Source organism: Harmonia axyridis, chromosome 4 (assembly GCF_914767665.1).
Source record: "Harmonia axyridis chromosome 4, icHarAxyr1.1, whole genome shotgun sequence".
Lineage (NCBI taxonomy): Eukaryota > Metazoa > Arthropoda > Insecta > Coleoptera > Coccinellidae > Harmonia > Harmonia axyridis.
Genome location: NC_059504.1, coordinates 19,652,353 through 19,675,315, shown reverse-complemented (window position 1 = coordinate 19,675,315; position 22,963 = coordinate 19,652,353). Strand labels below are relative to the sequence as shown.

Genomic DNA, 22,963 nt, shown 5'->3' with positions numbered 1-22,963 from the left:
TAGAGAATCCTCACTTCCTTCATCCATGTAGGCGTCTACCTTTTGGCGACCCGAAGAGAATAGGGGTGTCAGTTGACGCTAGAATGCTTGGAAAAGACTAATTAACTAGTGGAAAGCGAATTCAGCGCTTTCCTCCTTTGGTCATGTTCAACATGTATCCTTCATAGATTTTGGAAACGGAGTTCAAAAATTGTTTCCATAATGGTACTAGGAACCAATTAATGAAAAGTGAGATCTTGAACAAGAATCTGCGAATTCCCCTCCAACGAAAAATGGGTATTTGTTATGGAATATCGGGGATTCAAAATTCCTATTACGCAAATGACAACGTCGAGTGCAATTACTTGGATGTAAAACGGCATCACATCTGTTATTTTGATTGGATAAACAAAGATAGCTATAATCGATCAAGTTAGAGTAGGAGCTAACGATCACAGAATAGACATAGAAAACCACATACTTCATATCTGTCAAGGCGATGTTGTCACTTTGTGCAACCGTAACGAAGCGATTCCACCATTTTCGTTAACCGAATTCGAATTGTTCCTGCAGCTTGCTCGAAAGAATCACGAATGATGTTCGAATCGAGGAAATTCCTCGTTGAAACATCGAATTCGAAGCTAAGACGGGACGGTTCACTTGTCGGACGACCCGGGTACACGCCTCATCAGCTCAGATTTACCAGAAACGCGTCGCGGATTACCCAACGGACCTTGGATCGAGTGGGAGAGCCAGGCCGTGTGTTCAATTGGGAAAATGCATCGCTAAATCGTGCGGTTATTGTTGTTGTAAGGTTACGAGCGAAGACGCGGAAGGTGGAAGCGAAACCCGAGAATTTCCATTGTATCGGGCGCGATGTTGTCGACCGCGAGTGACGCGTCTATCTCCGTGGATCGGTCGTCGCGACGGAGGGAGGTCGACGTGGTGGACGTCTTCGGTGGTGACGGTGGCGGTGTACCTTAGTCGACGGTCGTGTTGGTCCACCCTTGAAGGGTTTTAGAAGGCCCTGCTGCTAGGAAAGTTTTCGGTAAGGTTTTGGTCTTTATTTGGTAAGCGTTTGCTCGCTTCTTTGTGAGTGAGCCTTAATATATCTCTCAGTTTTTGGTTAGTGTTTATACACATCTTAGAATATGTGTTCTTATCAATAGCAAACTATTTTATAATCCTTGGTATACTTTCGTTAAATGATCAGTAGTTCCTTACTCAGGGAAATATTTTTGTAAGCTCTTATACATGCCTTCAGTATTTGGTCAATGATTCCCTATTGATAGCAAATTATTTGTGAGTCTTTGTACATCATTTGGCGAATGAACAGTTAGTCCGTATTGGGGTAAATTTCTTGGTAAGCGTTGGTCCTACTGGTAGGAATTTTTCAGTAAGATTCTATTCCTTATTTGGGAAGCTTTCATGCACAACTTCGATATGTGTTGGACTGATCCTTTTCAATAACAAAGTATGTAGTCAATATATCCTTAATACTAAATATTTTGTAAGCCTTTATACATCTCTCAGTTTATAAACAGTGGCTCGTTATCAATAGTAAAATGTTTTGTAATCCGTGGTACATCTCTCAATGTTCAGTAGTTCCTCACAGATGAGAGTGTTTTTGTAAGCACTTATAAGCTCCCTCAGTATGGGCATTGATAGCAAATTATTTGTGTACCTTTGTATAATAAATTTATTGATCATTATTTCTTTGGATAAATGAAGGACAAACTTCTTGGTGGGGGTTTATACACACCTTCACAATTATGATTAACAAAATTATTGTAATCCTTGATATATCTCATTAAATGATCAGTAGAAATGTTTTTGTAAGCCTCGGTTTGTGGTAAATAATTCGTTATATATAGCAAATTCTTTCGAAGCCTTCGTACATTTTTGGATGAATGATCAATAGATCCGTATTAAGGGTGAAATTATTAGTAAGTGTTTGTACACAGCTTCAGTATATAGCAAATTTTTGTAATCCTTGGTACATCTCTTATCAAATGATCAGTATTTCCTCATTGATGGGAATGTATTTGTAAGCTCTCATACACGCCCTCAGAATGCGGTCAATGATTCCTTATTGATAGCACATTTTTTGTAAATCTTTGTACATATTGAGCTGAATGATTAGTAGGTCCGTAGTAAGCGTTTATACAAACCTTCAGTTTATGGTTAACGGATCTTTATCAATAGCAACATTTTTCGTAAGCTTCAGTTAATCTTTCGGTGAATGACCAGTAGTTCCTTGCTGATGGAAATATTTTTGTCATCACTTATACGCGCCCTCACTATATGTTCAATGATTCCTTATTGATAGCACATTGTTTGTGAGTCATTATTCATCTTTGGGAGAATGATTAGTAGGCCCATATTGATGGACATTTTTTGATAAGTGTACAAACCTTCAGTATATGGTTATGAATCTTTACCAATAGCAAAATCTGTTGTAAGCTTTAATACATCTTTGGGTGAAGGATCAGCAATTCTTCACAATTGGAAGTTCTCGGTGTGGGTTTATTCAACTCTCAGTAATTAGTTAGCCCTTATTGATAGCAAATTTTTTGTTGAGCCCTAGAACATTTCTCAGTGAATAACCTGTCTCTTCTAATCTGTATAGTATAAATGATCGAAATATTGATAGAAACATATACAGGGTGAGTCTTTGACTTATATATATATTTCAACCGAATATTCTTGAGTCAAAAGAAACACTTTTTTTCTTTACTATTTTTTCCGATTCGATTTTTTTCTCATTCATATAGCTGGCATTCAGGAGTTGGCCGGACTTTGAGGGAATTTTATGAAAGGAAAACATTCATCAAACCAATAAAAATTATTTCTCTCGATACCATTCCATTTGCGAGATATAACTAAAAATTAAATTTTTTTCTGGATTTTCAACACCATGTATCTTTCAAATCAAGCCCCGAATTGGCGAAAATGGTAAAGGAAAAACGTGTTTCCTTTGATTTCAGGAATCTTCGGCTGAAATATGTATATGTACAATTCAAAGACTCACCCTGTGTATCAATGAATACAGTGTTTCAATCGATTGACAAAATTTCATTTCTAACATGATAAAACGAGATTATACATCGCATTGCTACAAAACAATCATCTGAGAGAGAAACAAATTCGAATATTGATATTTAGTAAATGATAAACTATTTCTTGGTACAATTATTGTAACATCTTCTGGAAAACTGTCGCCATCGCAACTATCATTTGAACTTAAACGAATTATAAGTGATTCTACATGATTGTCTGAAATTATTTCCCTGTTGACATATTAATCTTTTATAGGCATTACGTGGCTACATCTTCCATCTAATTTAATATTGGGATGGTGAAATCAACACGTAGTAGATGACATACGTTTGTTTTTGAAATGTGAAAATAGTGAATATTAGGATTTTATTTTTTTTTTAGTGTTAGTTTGTTGCATATTAGAACGATTGTTCGAATGAAAATGGCTACAAAAATCGACGCTCAATTTAAATTTAATAATTGTTGCGTCTTTTCGAAGCCTAAATCGAAGTGGAGTACAACAGGTACAGGTTCCGTCAAGCTTTGGATATCTGTGTATACTGATACTTACAGAACATTATCAATTCATATTCAATAAATTATCATTTCTGTGTTATTCTGTCGTTAGCTTCAGTTATCACTTGTTATCGTTTCCGATAAAACTTACGCTCAAACTTGCCTCTCGTTAATATTGATTTCGATTTATGAGCACTCTCCGACCATTTAGGGAGTTGGGTGATAACAGATCTGTGGTATCTGCTAGGATTAACCTATGTATGTGGTTTTATTAATTGAAAAATAGATTCGAAACATACCCATATGTACACTAATCGGGAAAGTCCAGAGGTTTATTAAAATGGGGTTTTCCTAAGAATTAGATGAATACGTTGAAAAATGTATTTATGTATTCAATTGATAAGTTTTCTGTAGTAAAGAAATAATATTATATCAAACAAAAGCAAGTTTATTTTAAGATGTATGTTTATTTCATTGTAAAGAGTAAGGTATATCATTAACAATGGAAAACCATATCATTTTTATTAAATTTTCTATCAACAATTTTCGCCCTCGATAACTTCACGAATTCCATCTTTAAGGACTTGGATTAGGTATTCACGGCTTGGCTTGATTTTCGAGCTACTTGGCTTGAGCTTGACTTGATTTCAAGTCAAGCTCAAGTCAGTAGTAGTTTTTCAATCTCAAGTCAAGTATTTATTCATCAAGTACTTGAATCATATCAAGCTACTTGATTTTTAGCAGTTTTATTGTGTAGGTTCACATCAATAAAAAAATGAATAAATAAGAAGAACCTTGCAAAAAACACTTTTATTTATTAAACTATTGTATAAAAGTATAAACTTATTGTATGAAAATCGAAAATATCAACTTTTTTGAAATAGAAACATGAATTAAATCACTACAAATCATAACAAAATAAAAAATAAAGTTTCTTAATATGGAGAAACCTCCAGGCTTTGTTTGATTTCATAATTTTCCATCCAGGTTCTAAGACACATGAGGCATCTTATAGATTTATCGCCTAACCTATTGCAGGTTTTTGTAACTACTGTAAGAGCAGATCTGAAAAATTGTCTTTCAACAAGAGCTGAAGATACTGGCGTTGGTAAAAAAAATCCTTTGCCATATTGGCCAAGTTAAGAAAGATATTTCTAAAAATACCAAAATCTACCAATAGATTTCATAGTAATGTGAGAAAAATAATAATAAAATCACACTGGCGAATGCTTCGATCTCTCGGCGCTCGAGGAATCCTCTTATTTAGTCTAAAATTGCAGGAATATCAAGCTCAAGTAATGTCAAATAGCTTGATATCAAATCAAGCAATTAATATCTAAATCAAGCCAAGCTCAAGTATGTAATTTTTCACGAACTTGATTTTCAAGTCAAGTAGTTGGTTAAAATGTCAAGCTACTTGGCTTGATGAATCCCTAACTTGAATCAAATGCGGAGCATTGGCATGGATTGACTTTATCTTCACGTGGCCCGAAAGAAAAATGACTAAAAGTGCCAAATCACGAGATCTCGGTGGCCAATTGTGATTACCTCTTCGAGAAATAACACGGCCAGGAAATACTTTTCTGCAAAATTCGATGCTTATGTCGTACACATAAATATCTTTCAATTCCGACCATAAAAAATCATCAAGATCGGGGAATCGACAAACTACAGTCGTTGAAACTACAGGCTACAGCAGCAATATTATCAGTTGTTATTGAGCTACGCACACGATTTCGATTTTCACATCACTAACTTGTTCGAACATCTCAAATATTTCCACGAGTTTCACTATTATCGGCCGAAAAGATTCTTCACGACGACCCAAATATGCTTAAGTCTTACAAAGATTGCAAAATTTCCTTTTTTGTAGTGAATTTTAACCATTTTAATACGCCGTTGAACCGTGTGTTGTTCCATTTATGGCGTAGTTTTTATTTTTCAAATGTCAAAAGATGGCAGCTTCCTAGATAGCAACTTAAACTTCTTATTGGAATAAAGCTGCCAGAAGCTCACAGAGTCCTATATCTTGACACAGATGTGGTTAATTCCTTGAAACATTGTCAATAGGAGTTGAATCAGGAGATTGTGCTGGCCATTTTGTTTATCTGTCGAAATGTCTATGTTGACCTTGAATGATCATTGTGTCTTTTTTTTTCAGGGCATCCGTCAACAACGGGTTCGTGTGCAAGTTCAAGCGGGGCTAGCGGTAGCGGCGGCAGTTCCAGAAGGGCGGCTAGACAGCAAAAAGTAGGCACCTCCACGTCAGGCCAAGTAACAGCGCCAACGCTTCACGCTGCCGCTGCCATGGCCACTGAACAGCCAGATGTACCCACCAACAGTGCCATACGTAAGTAGAAAAATCATCGAAAAACCCTATAATATATAGTGACTTAATCAAACATAGTGGCGACACTTCGTTCAAATTGAGCCTAAAAATAGCGAATTGGGACATAGAACCATAAAACTGAAGAATACAATTCACTGAACTGAACTGACACACGTCAAAATCAAAATTATTGGGCCTGATTGTATATAGAAGAAATTCATTAAATTAAAGAATACTACAGCGACTAAATAAAATGGGCCTTACATTTTGAATGAACCCCAAAAATCAGGTAAATGAAGAATGTAAACAAAAAGTCGCCATATTTAGGCTCAGCCCATCAAAAACGAGACCACGCTTGTCGCCACTGTGGTTTATTAAGTCACTGTACTATAATCTACCGAGAGAAAAGAGCAGTTATTACACTTGTCAAATGTGATGTTTTTCACTGCGTTTATAGGTTGGATGCTCAGAGTAATAAACATAGAAAGAGGAAGCATGCGTCATTTTCACTAAGCAAATTTTGTCCCCAACATGAACTATCAAATCTGACATAAGGTGCGCGGAAATGAAAACATATCAGTGACACGATATTTTACCCAATTCGCGAATTTCTCCACAAAAAAAAGCACTTCTAATGTCCCATATTGAATCAACGTTTCATGTTAGCTCAAAATATATTCAAATCAATACCTAAATATATAATAAATTCAGAAAATAAACTTCAAGCGCGCCAAACGACGTGAAACAACCGATGACACTAGGAGAGCAATAGTTGCCAAACCTTGGATTTCCGCAGGTATTCTGTATTATAAATTCGACAATTATGACAAATATCGGATTCCAAATATTCAAATTTCGATATTCAATCGGAAATCACTGAAATAAATATATTTCATTTAATACAATATACATTCATAATGGTATAGTAAAACTGTGGATTTGAAAATTTATCACAATCCGACAACGTAATCTAACCATGTTGGGGACATGTAAAAATTGCGATACTTCCTCTATCTATGTTATTACTCTATGGTTGGATGTCAAGCTGACATCTGATTTACAACCAAGCACATTGTAAAGGAGTAAAGAAGATCTGATTTCGGTATGCTCCTGTGATTCATGAATTTTGATGTTGCATGTCAAGTGTCTCAGTCATTTATAGAAATTAGTTAACTTTTTTAAATAATGATTTTCTAATTTCATTGTCTATGAAATCATTTCCTTCACAATCACATCGTTTATCGCTTTGACAATTCAGATAATAATTATTTCGGTTTAATATACTTATTTAATTACTTATCTTCCAAAAATATTTTAAATGGACAGTGATGATGATATGATGTTCAGACACCACCAGAGTTGGTAAATGCTGCTGATAAGGTCATGTTGAGTTTTTTACCTTATAAATGCAAGGAAAAATATTAATACGCTTACAAACTTTTCATGGATTATTGCTAAGAAAAAAGACTACCTCCCGATCTGAAAATGTAAAGATTGCATACTTCTCCCACTTGTTTAAGAAGTTGAAAGAATCTACATTTTGGTCAAATTACTAAGGAATATGTTGATATTTCAGAATAATATAAATGATGAATATACAGGATGTCCCATAAAGACCACGTCAAACCAAGAGAGAATGTAGAGCAAAGGATAACCGACAAAATTCCCATTATAAAAGTCTTATCGTTTTCGAGATATTTTATTCAATAGTTTTGTCTTTACGGTTGGTACAATTTTACACCTTTTTGGTTAATTTTTTTTAGTAAAATATTGCTGAAGAATTATTTTAACATTTATATTAAAAAAGTTATCCGAATAGGGGCTGTGAGAAATATTTTTATTGAAAATTTTGGTAGGGGGTTCTTTCGTTCATGAAGTTTAGCCTATCGTATAGTGGAACCGAAATGTACTGAGCTACTGCTGCACATTACACCAATAAATTGTCTATTTTATAGTGATTTCAAAAAGGTATCACAAGTTATTTGTTATTCAAAGAAAAAATATATGGCAGTTTTTATTAAAATTCATTATTTTCAAAAAAAAAATCTCGAAAACGGTAAGACTTTTATAATGGGAATTTTGTCATAGCAGGTGAGTTATCCTTTGATACATTCTCCTTCGGTTTGACGTGGTCTTTACGGGACATCCTGTATATGCAAGCACCCGATTTTGAAAAAATTACTTACTGACGTCTCCAAAATAATATCTTCATTTTGGAAAAAAAATAGGAACCGAAAATAAGAAAAGTTCGACATATTTATTAACAAAATTGCATAAACACATTGAAGATAAACGTGTAGTTAATTCAAGATACGCCTCGGGTTTTCATAAACTATTATTCATTTTTATACATTTCTGTCATTAGATAGAAATTTATTTTTTCTTGTATTCTGATTGCTTCTAATTATTTTTATAGCAAAAAAATATCTGCTCTTCTTGATACATAATATACAAGATTAGAACTATTTAGAGGGGGCACTAAAGGGATATCGAAAACCGTTAAAAATACAGGGTGGCTTAAGTTACAAAAAAGTTGCGTTATTTAGGGACGAGTGTGTTGTTGTGACCAGATTTAAAATATCTTCAATGATTCCCGAGATATCTCGAAAAATCTGGAAATCGAGACTTTTTTTTTCTGTATAACTCATTTGTTTCTGTAGCCATTATACATTGAAGAGATTCTAATGGTGGAGTAAGGTTTAAATTACGTTGTTGAATTACGAATTCAAAAATGTTTCACAAAAATAACGTGTCTAGCTACGCAAATTTGAACTTCCTTTTTATTTTTTTTGGTTTAAATAGTAGACTGGTGCCAGAATTATCAAGTACTCAACTTGTTACTTCGTTCAGTTGTTATGTGAAACCATCACTTAATTTTCGTAAAACCCTTAATTCTGTTCTATAAGTAACGTCCCATTTTGCTATAATATTTAAAAAACTCAAGTGATGGTTTCACATATCAACTGTCAACAGAGTTATTTGACAATTCTGCCTACTACGTAAATAATTCATCATGTTGTATAACAATGTATTTTCATACCCATTTAATTTGAAGAGGTCTGTCGGTGCATTTCCATAAATATCTAGGCTTCCTTTTCATTTTTTGTTTAAGTAGTAGGCTGGAGCCTGGATTTGTAAAATAACTTTGTTTTGGAAATAGTAGTGATAGATAAATAATCCCTAAAAACGTAAAAGTACTAAACACTAATTGTGTTTTCGAAAATATCTTACCCCATTGTGTCATATAACACAAATTTCTATGTAAATTTTGATAAGAAGTGCGATGCTCAAGCGTGCTGAAATAAATGCTTCTCCCACCACAAAAGTTTTGGTTTGAAAGCAGCTGGGGATGACCCTAGAGACAAGAAGACTGCCTACTTCAAAGTCTACTCTAAACTTGGTGTTTACGATTGTTTACCTAAAACTGTGACAAATGAAATGTTTTTCTTGTTTTCGACGCAATGACAGATGTGAGTTTTGATATAGATTAAGTCAGTGTTATATTTTGATTTGCGCATCAGTATTGGCACTTATGTAAAAATTAGGAAGCATTGATTCTTTGTGTGGTTGTCATATAAAATTATCTATTCACCTCTTTCCTTATGTTTTCATTGTTTTAGTTTTTATCGTTTGTTTTTTTTTTTTTCATCTCTGACACTTTTCTTTTTACTTTATTTCAACAAAGTTTACTTAATTTTCGCTTTCTAAATGGTATGTGTATTGAATTCTATTCAACCTTACGTTTTGAGTACTTTTGACATTATTTCAATATTAGAATTGATGAAATTTCTTCAACTCAATTATAGGTAAAAGCACTTCTCGGAATTTGAATATTTTCTCATTTGAATGCGTTTCTTTATTCAAATGCAGATGTAGAATTCAGTAAATTTTGAGGAATTAACATTGTTAAGTTATAATAGGCTTCTCTGACGTTTTCAAAATCTTGTCCTGAGGTTTCTAGTAAAACCCTCAGAAATTTCGAACGTTAAATTTACTACGCTAATATAACTTTGGGTACCTGAATTTCGCAGAATATTTCGAAAAGTGAGAAATGTTATGAGTGTCATTACCGTTCTTATTCAGAAAGATACGGAGGGGATATATCTTTGGATTTATGTTGCGTCCTTAGAATTAAGAGTAATAAAAGTGTCTCATATTTCAAGTACGTTAAAAATTTAACAATATACGTAAGAAATTCCACAATTTTCGATAGAAAACGGCTCGGCACAAAATGATTCCATCAACCAATAGTTGATCGATTTTAATATTGTTTATATACCTAGATTAACAATCTCGAAATCGCTTGAGTTTAACAGGTACAATTATCAAAAATTCGTTTTAAATAAACAAATAGTTGTTAACACATTTTGATAAGCGAACTATCTTCAAATATTTTGGAAATCCCAGCAACAATCATTAGTCTATCTATATCTTTTTTCTTTTCGTCATATTGCATATTACCTATTTAAAACCTGATTCATATGCCATAAATAATCAACACGATTATTGATCAATACAACCTACCCTACAAATGACCTCATTTATGATAAAAATTGAAGTAATGCAAATTTTGCACTATGGTTCATTAATTTCTTCCCAGAATACCTAAATTTTTTCGAACTTGTTCTATAGATTAAATTTTATTATTTCGGAGAATATGGATTAATAATTTCTAAAGATCAAAAGAATAATAATAAATAATGATATTTTAACTGAAAATTTTGGGTTGTATACTTTGTTAATCTGATGAAAATTACGGTTTCACTGCCTGTACTAAGAAATTAATTATCTGATAAGAGAAAATCGGAAGTAGTTACTGACAATTTCAATAATAACAATTGCAAATAAGGTCCATAAGTCATTATAGATAATGAACAATTCATGGTTTCTTAGATTTCCATGCGTCATCTTCATTTCAATAAACAAGGAATAACATTGTAAAAAAAAATAAATTTTTAGAATAAAACGAAGTAATTTCCACAAATATATATAACTATATATTATTATTGTTGAAATTAATTTGTTTTATTTTATTTATTATGGATATATATCAAGGTCCGAATCCATTAAATAATTGAATTTGTCTTTCAAAATTTCTATATTCAGTTTATATTGAAGGTTTCTATAATGACTAAAATAAGTTTAGACAAATATGAAGCTGATTTTTCAATGCCAATAAAAAAATCTTAATTATAATGTCAAGGTCGTGCTTAAATTATTTTCGGCATAATCAGAGTCGTTTGAAGAAAATATGTTAGATCCTTTAATTAGTCGACAAAATGTAACTAGCAGCTCGAAAACTTAGCATCTTGTAACATGAAGCTCATATATTACAAGTCTCACAGAATGAGCTGAAAAAATGTGTTATCCTACATCTAAATAAAATAATTTAAGATGAGTACCTATTCAAATTTATTTTCGAAGAGAGTAACTAGATACCAAAAGTAACTTTATATACACTTCCAGAAAGTAATTATATACTATACTACAAATTGGGATCATATTTAAAAAAAAAACGGAATTTCGATAGGACTTACATTTGTACTTAAAATCTACGCTGTTTTCATGCAAAAAGTAATCTGAAGTTTGCCAACTCCTATCCAATTGCTATTCAGATAAATTTCGATCTTTAAAGAATGCGCATGCCTCGGAGTGTACTGAAATCTTAGTGCCTTAGACCATTAAGACAAGTGGTTCGGTACTTGTGAGGTGCGTTTTGTTTCCTTTAATTTGTTTTTCCATAGAACACGAACTGATTCTTTTTCTTCCCTTAATTAAAATCAAACATTCAAAAAAAAGAAGAAGAAAACCGTTTCCATGTTATTATTATTGTAACTATCATAATGGTACTTAAATATGTTTTTAACGATCCAATCATGTATATATTGGGACAACTTGTTCAATACTTTCAATTCTAAATTGTTGGCCGAGTGCTCGATTCAGACTTTGTTGGCAAAACGTCAAACGTTGGCGCGCTGTGTTTAGTTCTCGAGTTTGTGTTATCGTTTCAAGTCGTGCTCGAATATAATAAATCGCGAATCGGAAAAACAAATATTGCGAATTGGCGGATTCATCATGAGTGACTATTGGCGTGATGTTTATGGGGTGCATCCCCCATCATCTCCGTCGTCTTCTTCCTTGAGTTCTTCGTCATCTTCTACGTCGTCGTCGACTTCTTCATGTTCAGATGGTAAATTTTTTCTTTTAACTTTAGTGTTAGACCCTAGATCGGTAGATGTGAATGATAGTGGTGTAATCTAATTTTTGTTTGTTTTCTTGCAGCCGGAGAAGAACCCCCATCTCCCCAAGATGGGCCCCAAGCCATCTCGGCAGGCAGTGGACCTTCCGGGTTAGGCTTGGGCTTGGATTCAGAAAGTGATGAGAACGAGGTTGGGAGGCTTCAGGCCCTTTTGGAGGCTCGAGGCTTACCTCCGCATTTGTTTGGCGCCCTGGGTCCTAGAATGCAGCATATTCTGCATAGAAGCATGAGCAGCAACAGTTGTAAGTTTAAATTTATATCTATTCAATTTAAAGTACAATATTAGATTAGATTAGAACTGTATTTTGTATACAGTGCCTGCCTATGTTAACAATATATATTTTTAGGAAAATAGATGATATTTAGCTCTGAAACACATTCAAATGTGTATACAGGGTGTTCCAACATTGACGCGACGCTCTATTATGGTTAAGGGTTGGAATTTTAGATTTTTTTTTTCGGTAATATATCATTAGAAAAAAAAATCGAAGTATATTTTAATAGGTAGTGAATATAAGATAAAGATGAAATAGAGAGGGTTACTAAAATGGAATACTTAGGATTGATTTGGGACGAGAATTTAAAGTTCCAGTTTCACGTGGATTATATCGCAAATAGAATGTCCAAAAATGTTGGTTTCATATCTAGAATAAGGGGTAAAATTGATATGAATACGTCACTGATGTTGTTTAGATCATTTGTACTTCCTCATGTGGATTATTGCTCGTCAGTTATGTTAAATTTAAATAAAGGTAGCATAGATAGGTTACAAAAAGTACAAAATAGAGGTATGAGAATTATTTTGAAATGTAATAAAAGAACTCCCATAAGAAATATGTTAAATTGTTTGAAATTGATGAGTGTCAATCAAAGGATTATTTATAGAACATTAGATTTAATATTCAAAGCAAGGAATGAAATGTTACCTGAATATTTGAGTGAAAACCTAAAATTTGCTAATGAGATACATAATTATAATACACGACGTCGAGATGATTTTTACATAGAAAAAGTTAATACTACATTAATGAATAAATCCACATTTAGCAGGGGATTAGTTATCTCCAATAAACTACCTGAAAAGATCAAATATTGTAATAATTATAGAGAATTCAAAAAATGTTTAATGAGTTATATTTATGAAGAATTTAATTGAGTTAGTGGATTACATTTGTATTGTTTTCAATAGCCGAGTGCTAAATAAAGTTTATTATTATTATATTATATTAGACTCCATTAGAGCTACATTCTCAAATTGTTTGGAAATACACAGGGTGTACCAAAAAAAAAGTGTAAATGACCAAACATAAGTTGTTTCTTATGGAACACCCTGTTTTTTATTGAATTTTCATATTGAAAAGAAAAAATAAACCTAAGTTTGTTCAAAGTTTCATATCCTTAAAACTTTGAGATATTTCGATTATTCATAAATTGTAGAGTCTTTGAAAAAACCTTATTTCTTCGAAGTGAACGAATTTATTTCAATGATATTTTTAAAGCGAATTCTAGAAAAATGGGGGGAATTACTGACTTGTTGATAATCATTGAGAACGCTACTGGGTGTTCAAAATGACACAAATCATTGATATATTATTCAAACATTAATATCGGGCTTATTCCAAATGGCACCAAAGTTATTAGGTTTTCCCAAAGACATTTATGAAAAATCGAAATATCTCAGAAACGGCAAGATTTAAGCATATAAAACTTCGAACGATTCATTTATTCCATTCGATCTGAAAATTCAATAAAAAACGGTGTTCCTTGAAAAAAATATATATTTTTGTTTTATGATTTACACTTTTTTGTGACACCTTGTGTATCTCCAAACAATTTGTGAATGTAACTCTGCTGAAGCCTAATGAGATAGCGTGGAAAAAAATTCGAAAATTCAGATAATAGACGTCCCGCCAATGGAGGAACACCCTGTATATAGATTGGAGTTTCTATAGATGTAAAAATCAGACTTCTTGTACTTACTTTCAGTTACACAGTGAAATTTTAAGTCATCATTTCGTCAAAATGTTTGTATTTCTCGAATTTTGAATGGGAAATGGTCTCAAACATGGAGTAATAGAAATAGATAGAGAAAGAATACGCAATTTTTACATGTCCCCAACATGTTTAGATTACGTTGTTGGATTGTGATATATTTTCAAATCCACAATTTTACTATATCATTATGAATGTATATTATATTGAATGAAATATATTTATTTGAGTGATTGCCGATATGCAAATTTGGAATCCGATATTTTTCCTAATTATCGAATTTATAACAAGCAGAATATTTATTATTTTCTGTATCTATCTGATGAAATCCAAGGTTTGGCAACCTTTGCTCTCCCAGTGTCTTCGGTTGTTTCACATCGTTTGGCGCGCTTGAAGTTTGTTTTCTGAATTTCTGATATATTTAAGTATTTATTTCAATATATTTTGAGTTAATATATAACGTTGATTTACTATGCAACATAAGAAATGCGTTCTTTTTGGTGAAATATCGTATAACTGATATGTTTTCATTTTCGCGCACCTTATTTCAAATTTTAAGTTCAAGTTGGTGACAAAATTTGCTTACTGAAAATGGCGTATTCTCCCTTTATCTATGTTTTTTACTATGAAGTCTCAAACGATAAGATTTAACTAAATTATGACGAATCCTTACTTAAATTCTATTCTTTCTATACATAATTACTTTCTAAAGTGAGCACCTAGAAACTTACAAGGTAGGTTCGGATTTCAAACACCTTGGGTTGAGTTTGCTATTGGAACATATTCGACTAGGGGAAGTTTTGTTCGTTTCCTCAGGAAAATTTTTCAACAATAATAACATTAATAACATTGTGCTAAAAGTACTATTCTAATAGTAATAATATTTTTTCATGGCACTGCTGGAAACTTTTCATTATTCAAGTTATATTTATTTCTTTACTCACTCGATGTTGTTCACAAGTTCATACTTATTATTATTCGTTATATTTTCTCCATAAATTTATGAATAGAATAATTTCACAATTTTATTCTGATTCTCTATAATTTTATTCAATTTTCAGCTGTTGCAAAGGCACAAGCATTATTACCAGGGTTACAAGCTTTAGGAGATGAAGGTCAACAGCTTCAAGCAGTTATTGAAATGTGCCAAATTTTGGTTATGGGAAATGAAGAAATCTTGACAGGTTTTCCAGTGAAACATGTGGTTCCCGCACTTATTACTTTATTGGGAATGGAACACAACTTTGACATTGTAAGTGTTTGAAAAATATCTATGGATTCGGTCCTTATTCAATGGAAATTCATTGATTGAGTTTATTATTTTTTATAATTCATTTGTTGAAACAACAAATTTCAAATTTCAATTTTTTTCCAGATGAATCATGCTTGTCGTGCCCTAACCTACATGATGGAAGCATTGCCAAGGTCATCTGCTGTTGTAGTAGATGCCGTTCCTGTTTTCCTAGAGAAACTTCAAGTAATCCAATGTATGGATGTAGCAGAGCAATCGTTAACCGCTCTTGATATGTTGTCCAGAAGACACTCGAAAGCTATACTTCAAGCTGTAAGTAACGTTATTTTTATTGTCAATTTGATGTTAGCTTTCGCGTTTTTTGAGAAAAACATATTTTTATAATGATTTAAATATAAGATTTTCATTTTGATATTAAAAAAAAAACTAGCATGTTTTATGAGAAATCAATGGATGTTTATTTGATTGTAAAGAGGAAGGTATGCAATTAATGATGAAAATGATATCAGCTAAATAGCCGCTATGGTTGCAGCACCTTATCCCTTTCATGAAATTCTGAATCACTAATTCGAAAATTTGCGGCTGTGTGTCTACCATCACTTCACAAATTCTATCTTTAAGATCTCCAATCAATTGTAGAGCATTGGCAAGAAAAAAATCAAAAGGTGTTAAATAACAAGATCCTCTGTGGCCAATTGTGATCACCCCTTCAAGAAACAACACGACCAGGAAACAAAAGTGCGATTTTTCCATTGTTTGTGTGGTACTTAGCTCCGTCTTGTTAAATTAAACGTCGTCCACATGGATATCTTCCAATTCCAGCCATAAAAAAATCATTAATCATATCAGATTGAAGAGGAATCAACAATCCAAGGTTTTTTTCAACACTGGGCTACACAAGCAATATTTTCAGTATTTTTTGAAAGGCGCACATGGCTTAAATTCTTCACATCACTAACTTGTCCAACAGCTCACATTTTTGCACCAATTTCATAACAAACGAACTTTGAAACCATTAAGACTAGAATTTTGTGGGAAAAAATGACTTTATAGGTTGTAGGGTTTTTGATTCATTATTTTCAATAATAATAATGAGGAGAACACGGTCCGCAGCTTTTAAGTGCTCTTTCATTCGTGCACCAATTGCACACTTGAAGACCAGACCACGGAACTGTACCATTGTACAGTCCCGTGAATCGATTTATGACTTGATTTTTTTTTTATGAGTTTTATATACCAAGGCTTCATTGACTAGTGTCAATTTATATTTTCTTGTACCATACTGATGACATTTGCTGCATAGGTCTATTAATGACTTTTACCGCAGGAAACTGTTCTCAATGTAAAAGTTATTTGGGTTGATTTGGACTCGTTTACCTTAATTTCCATCTTTCGAACAATTTTAAGAGCAAGTTTAGGTAAATAATAAGTGATGCAACTTCAGAATCTTCATCATTAGATAGTATGATTGTGATTAGCAAAAGTACCTGCTATAATATGTTCAGTTTCGGACTGGTCTACAGTGAAATTTTACTGAGCCCAGTTCAGTTCCTTGTGGGTCACCTGTTCTAATTACTTAATTTATTGAATATAACAGATTTATTTGACGATTTTTTTTTCATTTCCAGAGAGGAGTATCTGCCTGCCTGATGTACTTGGACTTCTTCTCGATCAGCGCCCAACGCAACGCCCTCTCGATCACCGCAAACTGTTGTCAGAACCTGTCGAACGACGAGTTCCAGTACGTGCAGGAATCGCTCTCGCTGCTCGCGAGCCGGCTCTCCCAGCAGGACAAGAAGTGCGTCGAGAGCGTCTGCCTGGCCTTCTCCCGCCTCGTGGACAGCTTCCAGATGGAGCCGACCAAGCTGCAGGAGATCGCGAGCGCCGAACTGCTGACCAACCTGCAGCAGCTGCTGGTCGTCACACCTCCCATCATAAGCACCGGCACGTTCATCACCGTGCTGCGCATGTTGTCCGTCATGTGCGCCAATTGTCCCGACCTTGCTCTCACGCTGCTCAAGCAGAACATCGCCGAGACGTTGGTATACCTGCTCACTGGATCGGTCGAGTTCAATCACGACGATATCGAGTTGATACCGAGGTGGGTGGACAGCTTTATTTTTTTTAATAGTGAGCCTTTGTACAGGGTGTTCTAAATAGGACGCACAAACGAAAATGACGGATTTTTTTTCTTAGTTTCAGCACTTTACAAGAAATTCAACTGAAATTTGGCATAGATAATACAATTTAGAGTTCAAATCACGTGATATGCTAATATCTATTGCAAATCTACAAGGTTATATTTTTTTCTGTAGATTGCTAGTAGTTCAAAAAAAAAAATGAGAAAAAGAAACTTGGATCTAGCACTAAACTTTTGGATATCTTGTAGTTTTGTCGTATGTACTATCGATTTCGATTGAAACATTTTCAAAACAATTCTCTCAAAATCCTCGGAATATTCAAAGTTATCATAAATACTCAGTTAGTAAGCTGTGATAAAAAAATTGATTATTAGTTTTGGTGCTTATTTCCCAGGTCTGTAATCATCACAGAAAAGTAGGAAACAGCCTCTGGAAAACCAAGCGTTAGCAGAACAAGGTTTATAGGACTTGTTTCTTGAAATCATCCTAGAATTCTCTTATTCTCGTTTGCACTTTCAATTATGGAACACCTTGTATTGTAACAGTTCGAGATTCAAGCTGTAATAGGCTAGATGACGGTGTTGAAGAATACAAGACCTTATGGTCTTAGAGAATAATATATGTTGAAAAGATTCTAGTAAATATCTCGGAATCTAACATTGAATATTAATCAAAGAAAATAAACAAAATCACTTGACTATACGTTTCACAATTTGAAGTGTTTTCATTTATTTTCTTTGATTAATATTGGAAGTATGTTTCACCAAGAGATATGCGAGGAATCAATTTCGAATTTAACATTGATATCAATAAAATTTCCAATAAAGTAGGAGTATAAAATACATCAATCAGTCATGTTACCTGATAATCAAATTAAAGCTTGTACGTCATTTTTAAGTATTCCATATAGATATACATAGCATATTATTCCAATAGGAATGATAAAAAAAGGGGTTATAAAGGCAACACTGTATTATTTTTTGACATTTCTTATGTTATGAATGAATTTTCCTCACACGATACAAAGAGTACCAGTACGAAATATTGAGCCGCACTTGATACCACTTCCAAATTTGCCTACAATACGACTAATGGTGACATAATTAACTGAATAATGTTTCCCATGAATTCTTCTCAAATTTTTCTCAGTATTCACAAATGAGAACTGTTTTTGATGAAACAATTTCTAAACTTTGTTGTGTGTGTGCGCCTTTACATGATTAAATGACATAACCTACTGAACTCAAATAACATAAGAAATGTCGAAAAATATTACACAGTGTTTCCAATACCAATAGAAGGATTGTTTTATTGATTATAAAACAACAATCTCTAAAGAAGCTTCAAATTTAAATTCATTATAACATTGACATCTCAATCATTCATCTCAGCGAATTTCTCTAACGTAAAGTTTTCCTTTCTTGCAGACAACCGCAAGAACAGTTCGAAATAACAGCATTGATTGGAGAATTGATGCCAAAACTGCCAACAGATGGTCTTTTCGCTGTTGACGCCCTTTTGGAAAAATCTAGTACCCAGGTCAAAGACCAGTTCGTTTGGCAATGGAGAGACGACCGTGGACTATGGAGACCTTACGGAGCGGTCGATAGCAGAATTATCGAGGCTGCACACATTAACGGTGACGATGAGGTCAGTCTAAATACGTTAGGAAGGATCTATACTATTGATTTCCATTCGATGTCTCAAATCAACGAAGATACAGGAACTACTAGGTGAGTTTCGTAATGTTGGTAGTAACATTTTGAGATAACGATAACCATCATTTTTAGATACAATTTTTATTTATCAATAACATTGAAATCAGTACCATAAGTCGATAACAACAGCTATTAACTACAATTTGAGGTAATAATAATCCTTAATGATCAACTTTATTTGTTAATAACATAAAAATTAGTACTACAAATTAATAACAATAGCTGTTCCTTACATTTTGAGGTAATAATCACCATTATCTGTAATGAACAATTCTATTTCTCAATAACCTTAAAATTAGTACCATAAATCTATAATGATAGCTATTAAGCTATTATTCCTGAGAGTTATGAGTCAACTGTGTTAGTGGCAAGAGGGTAATATTTCGAGGTAATAATAGCCTTAATTGACACTCTTGTATAGCGTTTTTCAATAGATATAATTCAATTTGAAATGGTTATAATGATAACACTGTACTGTTTTTGTCTATTTTATCAATACGACTAATAGTGAGTCGATTAACTGAATAATGAACATATAATAATGAAATAACCATGAAATCTGTGTAAAACCGAGATATTCCCGCACTATTTTGTTGTACAGGATGAAAGGATTTCTCACAGATTTGGGGAAATATTATTTTCATTCACCTAATTCCCTCGTTTCGATTTTCAGGCCTGTACAGAGGCGTTTCACACCCGCCAATATCCAAGCCACGCCCCCTTCGGATCCACAGCCAGTGAACCACAGACCCGCCTCCGCCAGCAGGGACGCGAGGGTGGCTTGCCTGCGCGAAGAACGAGGTCTTGCCGCCGCCTTCATCCGTTCCCTGTTCAGCGTGCTCTACGAGGTGTACTCGTCGAGCGCCGGACCGGCCGTGAGGTGCAAGTGTCTCAAGGCCCTGCTCAGGATGGTGTTCTACGCGAGTGCCGACCTCCTGAGGGACGTGCTCAAGAACCAGGTGGTGAGCAGCCACATCGCGGGGATGATGGCCTCGTCCGATCTCAGGATCGTCGTAGGGGCCCTGCAGATGGCCGAGATACTGATGACCAAGTTACCGGACGAGTTCGGGGTCCATTTCAGGAGGGAGGGTGTTATTTATCAGATTAACAGATTAACCGATCCTGAAGTGAGTATTAATAGTCTTACACCAATAATAATCAAACCCCTTCGCTAACTAGAAATGTGAACATGGATCTAAAATCGTACTCTTGACGAGGGTTCATATTAGAATTTTTTTTTATTATGAATATTTCGGGAAACTTAATCATTAGTACATTTGTTCATGTCGAATGCTTCAAAATTCACTTTTATTTATCCTTAAATTAGGGGAGCCAGCAATGGTTTCGAAAATACTTAAATCGCTTCGTTACGGCAGCACAAGGTGACAACGGCGCCTTGAAGGATAGCTTGTACAACCTATCCAATGCAATATGACAGATATGAAGTCTGTCATTGGCTGCTACCTAACCTAATCAAATTATAGCTATCTTTGCTTACTTGATCAACGTAACAGATTTAATGTTCATTTCTATTCATGTTATCTGCTGTCGACGCTTTCAGATTGTGCAATGTAAACAAAAAGCTTTACATTTTGAATCCCTTTCATTGAATTTGCTCACAAATGTTCATTCTTCCTTTCCCATGGAAATATACAATTTTTTGGAAATTTTCGGTGATGGAATTTTGAAATAAGGTTTTTGAACTACTGCAACAGAAATAAATCTTTGAAATGTTGCCAAAGCGTTTAAATTGGGAAAATTCGTCTATTTTTTTGATCCATAAAAAATATATAAGGAATTCAATGGCCCAATTCAAAAGTCGCATTCCCTCATTAATATTGCCTACGGCTACATAAGTTTTTTATTATCGAATAGTTTTATGTTATGTTTTATTTATTTTTTAAAATGACTCCGATGAAAATTTCAATTTACTGAAACTATATCCATCTGATTCTGTTCTCAGGTTCCTCTTGGCATAAGCCCACCGAAAGTGTGTTCCAGTTCATCTTCTTTTTCACCAAATTTACTTGACAGCCAACCAGGGCCATCCCAAACACCTAGCGGCCTAAGTCTGAATGGTTCCTCATCAAGCTCACCGCTTGTTGCAACACCTATATCATCGAATCATTATGCCGCTGCTGACAGCCAAAAATCATCGGATTTAGAGGTAAAATGGAATATTCTTTATGATTTGGGAATATGGCTATCACATTTTAGCATCAGATTCATTTAAATTTTCCCAATAGGAATGATACAATTTAAAATGGTTATCATGGCAACACTGTATTATTTGTTGACATTACTTGTGTCATTTGTGTTCAGTAGCTTGTACCATGTAATAATGACAATATACGTGTTTCAACAACGTTTGGAAATTGTTAAATTGTTTTATCAAAGTCAGTGCTCATTTGGGAATTCTGAGATATTTAAGAAGAATTCTTGGAGGATATTATTCAGTTAATCAATTCATTTGTTGTATTGTCATACATGAATTATACTTAAATTTCTTTCAGTATTCACAAATGAGCACTGATTTTGATGAATCAATTTATAAATTACTAAACGTTATTGAAGCGTGTACCTTTCCATGATTATGGCATAACCTGTTGAACAGAAGAAATGTCAAAAACTTATAAAGTGTTGCATTAAAACCATTTTAAATTATATAATTTCTATAAGAAAAATCGTATAAAAAGGATATTAAAGACAAAAAACGTCAAACAGATCGATACAACAGAATGAATATTATAAATCGAAGTAATGTTCAGAATGAAATACTAGTAAATGGTAATAACTCTATTACTTACATCGTAATGATCTTTATAAAAAAACAAACGGCTGAAACAATACTGAAAACATACGGTTTCGTATAAGGCACTTTCTTGTTTATACTTCCAATTGACGTCACTGACGCTACAAATTTTCCAAAATTGCATTTCGACAGCCTCTTACAATTAAACTTTTTTTTTGCTATTTATTCTTGTGAATCGGAGATATCCAATTCTTATGCACTTAAATAAACATTCAAAAGGATTCGATGAATCTGCCAAGTAGCCTACTATCGGATTCGAAAATGATTTCACGCTAGTTGTTCAACTAATGGAGATGGAAATTTTTAGTCTTCCTAGGCACATAACTTCCAAGCGAATTGAGACCGGTCAAGTTTTTAAAATCCTTTCTTGTTTAGGGAGCCAAAATAGTGATAAGCATTGACAAAAAACTCGTCTTTATCTGCAGTTTCCATAAATTCGTGTGCCTACAAAGCTAACTTGATTCTTTAACCCACAGGCACAAGCACAGAGTCCCAGCCATTCGATGCGTCTGACCGACGTGTTGAAGAGGAAGAGGGTCAAGAGGGGTCTGCCCAGCCGTGCCAAGACGAAACAGGAGGAGACGCCCCTGCCGACCAACCTGGTGCAGGACATCTTCTCGAAGAACGCCGTCAGTGGCGGCGCTCCTACGACCGCGTCGGCCACGACGACGCCCAGCAACTCCAGCCGTCCGCCGAGATACACCGGCTCGGCGACCAGGAACAGCTTCCTGCAGAGCCTGAACCCTGCGCGTTGGGGCAGGAGCGTCAATTCCGTGCACGAGAGGAACTTCAGCAAGGATTCGACCAACCTGTCCAAGTCGGTGTCAAACTCTAACATCACTGCCGGCAACAAGGAGAAGACCAGGTCGTGGATCAGAGATCAGGTAATATATAAATATTAGATTTAATTCATTACACCTCGACCT

At 34.2% G+C, this 22,963-nt stretch overlaps 1 protein-coding gene across 5 annotated transcripts in view; it reads left to right on the top strand.

Annotated features, from left to right (window-relative positions):
• LOC123678923 (E3 ubiquitin-protein ligase TRIP12) overlaps positions 1 to 22,963 on the top strand; it is a 55,017-nt gene that overhangs the window by 19,419 nt on the left and 12,635 nt on the right. For 3 of the 5 annotated variants that reach the window (XM_045616192.1, XM_045616193.1, XM_045616194.1), the window contains 9 exons: positions 5,696 to 5,884; positions 12,146 to 12,364; positions 15,176 to 15,366; positions 15,490 to 15,678; positions 16,995 to 17,467; positions 18,935 to 19,240; positions 19,899 to 20,352; positions 21,189 to 21,392; positions 22,514 to 22,921. In XM_045616192.1, the coding sequence (XP_045472148.1) occupies positions 5,696 to 5,884; positions 12,146 to 12,364; positions 15,176 to 15,366; positions 15,490 to 15,678; positions 16,995 to 17,467; positions 18,935 to 19,240; positions 19,899 to 20,352; positions 21,189 to 21,392; positions 22,514 to 22,921 (2,633 nt within the window). Of the gene's footprint in view, positions 1 to 784; positions 1,028 to 5,695; positions 5,885 to 11,852; positions 12,054 to 12,145; positions 12,365 to 15,175; positions 15,367 to 15,489; positions 15,679 to 16,994; positions 17,468 to 18,934; positions 19,241 to 19,898; positions 20,353 to 21,188; positions 21,393 to 22,513; positions 22,922 to 22,963 lie in introns of those variants that run through there. The other 2 variants (XM_045616196.1, XM_045616195.1) reach the window with 2 other exon arrangements.